Genomic DNA, 2,500 nt, shown 5'->3' with positions numbered 1-2,500 from the left:
ACACACACACACAAACAACACACACACCCACACACACACACCCCACACACACACACACACACACACACACACACACACACACACACACACACACACACACACACACACAGCCCCACGCCCCCACAGGAGCGAGCGAGCACTGGGTCGGGACGCGAGAAACAGCAGAGGCAATATTAGTCAAATAATTTGTGTGACGGTTCGAGAGGCGTCCCATTACGGCGTCGGGTGCGAGCTTCGGGATTACGCTGTCTTCGTTTCAGGATTTTGAAATCGTTGTTGTTGTCTTTGCCAACAGCATAGTGATGATGGTAATGGTTACGAACGGTATTGTCTATTATTATTGTCAATCGGTTTAAAAGCATGATTGTAAATGTCTTTGAACATTGTTGTAAATGTCACTGCTTGTAATACAATATACAATTATCAGCCTGATCCCCGTCCGTTTCTTCATCTCAATTCCACGTAAAGAGTGAATTCCTCGCTCTTGCTTGCGCGTTTCCTATCCAGACACAGAAGGAAAACGTACGATTCCATTTTGAGGAATCATTTAAGGCTCAGCAGAAATGTGTTCTTAGTTTCTTGTGCCGTTCCGAATTTGTCTCATAAATCAAAGTAATAAGAGTCTGGCAGACAACGAGCCAGTGAGTACGTGTGTTTATATATATAAATGTGTGTGTGTGTGTGTGTGTGTGTATGTGTGTAAGTATATGTATACATATATTTATATACAGTATATGTATGTGTGTGTGTGTGTTTATACATATATGTTTATATTTTATATTTTATATATATATATACAATATATATACTTATGTATATGCATATGCATACATATATACATATATATACATATATATATATATATATATATATATATATATATATATATATATATATATATATATAGAGAGAGAGAGAGAGAGAGAGAGAGAGAGAGAGAGAGAGAGAGAGAGAGAGAGAGAGAGAGATAGATAGATATGAGTGTGGGTGTGTGTGTATGAGGAGACATCATTAGTTAACGGAGACGTAGCTGAGTTATCTTTCAAAAACTAAAAAACGGTGTGATATAAAAGTAACAGGTACCTCCGTCATAAAAAAAAATCCAGATTTCATAGTAAAGAGAAAATTAAAATTTTCCGTCTGAAAAAATTCTTGGTTGTAATGAATCACCATAAAAAGTTATAGGATCTACAATTTCGTCTCAGATAACAGAAAAATGGACCATTCGTTTACCTGAAGTGAAGGCGAGAGTAGAACTGTAGCACGGTCTTCTTTGACGCAGCAGCGCTAATGCCTGAGGCTAATCTGAGATTAGAAATCCTACTTTACACTCTTCTTTCCTCAAATTCTGTTATAAAATGTAATTTCGTGGATATTTTTTTCTCTTCCATATCGTGAGCTATTATCGCGTATGTGCTTTACATGCCTTAGTCTGCAGGTGGATTGCTATCTCCCATGGTAATTAGTATTGCTAACCTTCATGATAAGTTGTTTAATTGGGATATGGTCACTCTCCAACTTGTGTTTAAATAATAAGATTCTTAATGTCTTAGCTATTCTTGAAACATTTCTTTCTCGACAAGACAGAGAAAGGATGCAATGTGTAAACCGACCAAAATTACGTGTAACTGCCCGGCGTCATTCTTCTCTGGAAAATCCGTGACTGCACTCGCTGCAGGACGTCGCTGTTGTTTATCATATTTAAGAGCTGCTTTCCTGTAACGTGCACATGCTCCCTACTTACGACTCGAGAGTGTCATCCGGTAGCCATACTGAGCACTCGTTTTATTTTTACAGCTTTTTGCGTGTACGTTGAATTGCACATTTACTTCGCCTGGAAAAATAAATGTCTTATAGAATAATTTCAGAATCTTGTGATGTTGTGCTTCTTGTCTTAACACTAAAAGCTCGTAGTGGTAAAGCTAAACAAGTAACCGACATTTTGCAGATCCCGACGCCCGCAATGAGGTGGTTGCTGCTGCTTGTCCTCTCCTGCGCTCTCCTCGGCCCGCCCGCCGCCGCACGACCACCACACAGGTCAGCCTATTTTCTTTCGCCAGGCCCTTCTGCCTTGCTAAGAACTCGGTTTTTGTTGTTACTTGCTTTACTGATTCATACCACAAACCTCTTTGCATTCATTATGGAGCATATGATCCAAATTGTTCATAATTCTGCTGTTATTTTTCATTGCATTTTCTTGATACCTATCTGTTCCTCCTTGTGTACAGTAGATGCCCTATTGATTATTTTATACAAATATCTTCATAATAATTAAAATAATTTAGATACTTCACATACTACATTCCAAAGCTTACACGAAAGCTGCAATGCCACCGTAATAAAAAAAATGTGTGTATATATATATATATATATATATATATATATATATATATATATATATATATATATATATATATATATATATATATATATATATATACCCTGCGTCAAAGACTGTCTGTCTTAACCTTTAACCCTACGGAAAAAAACTCTCACTGAC

The 2,500-nt window shown here is 37.3% G+C and overlaps 1 protein-coding gene across 1 annotated transcript in view; it reads left to right on the top strand.

The window, feature by feature from the left end:
* LOC119589965 overlaps positions 1-2,500 on the top strand; it is a 9,058-nt gene that overhangs the window by 689 nt on the left and 5,869 nt on the right. Inside the window, exon 2 of the mRNA XM_037938654.1 lies at positions 1,949-2,037. Coding sequence (XP_037794582.1) covers positions 1,949-2,037 — 89 coding nt within the window. The remainder of the gene's footprint in view (positions 1-1,948; positions 2,038-2,500) is intronic.

Source organism: Penaeus monodon, chromosome 26 (genome assembly GCF_015228065.2).
Source record: "Penaeus monodon isolate SGIC_2016 chromosome 26, NSTDA_Pmon_1, whole genome shotgun sequence".
In the NCBI taxonomy this organism is placed as follows: domain Eukaryota; kingdom Metazoa; phylum Arthropoda; class Malacostraca; order Decapoda; family Penaeidae; genus Penaeus; species Penaeus monodon.
This window is presented reverse-complemented; position numbering and strand designations above follow the sequence as displayed.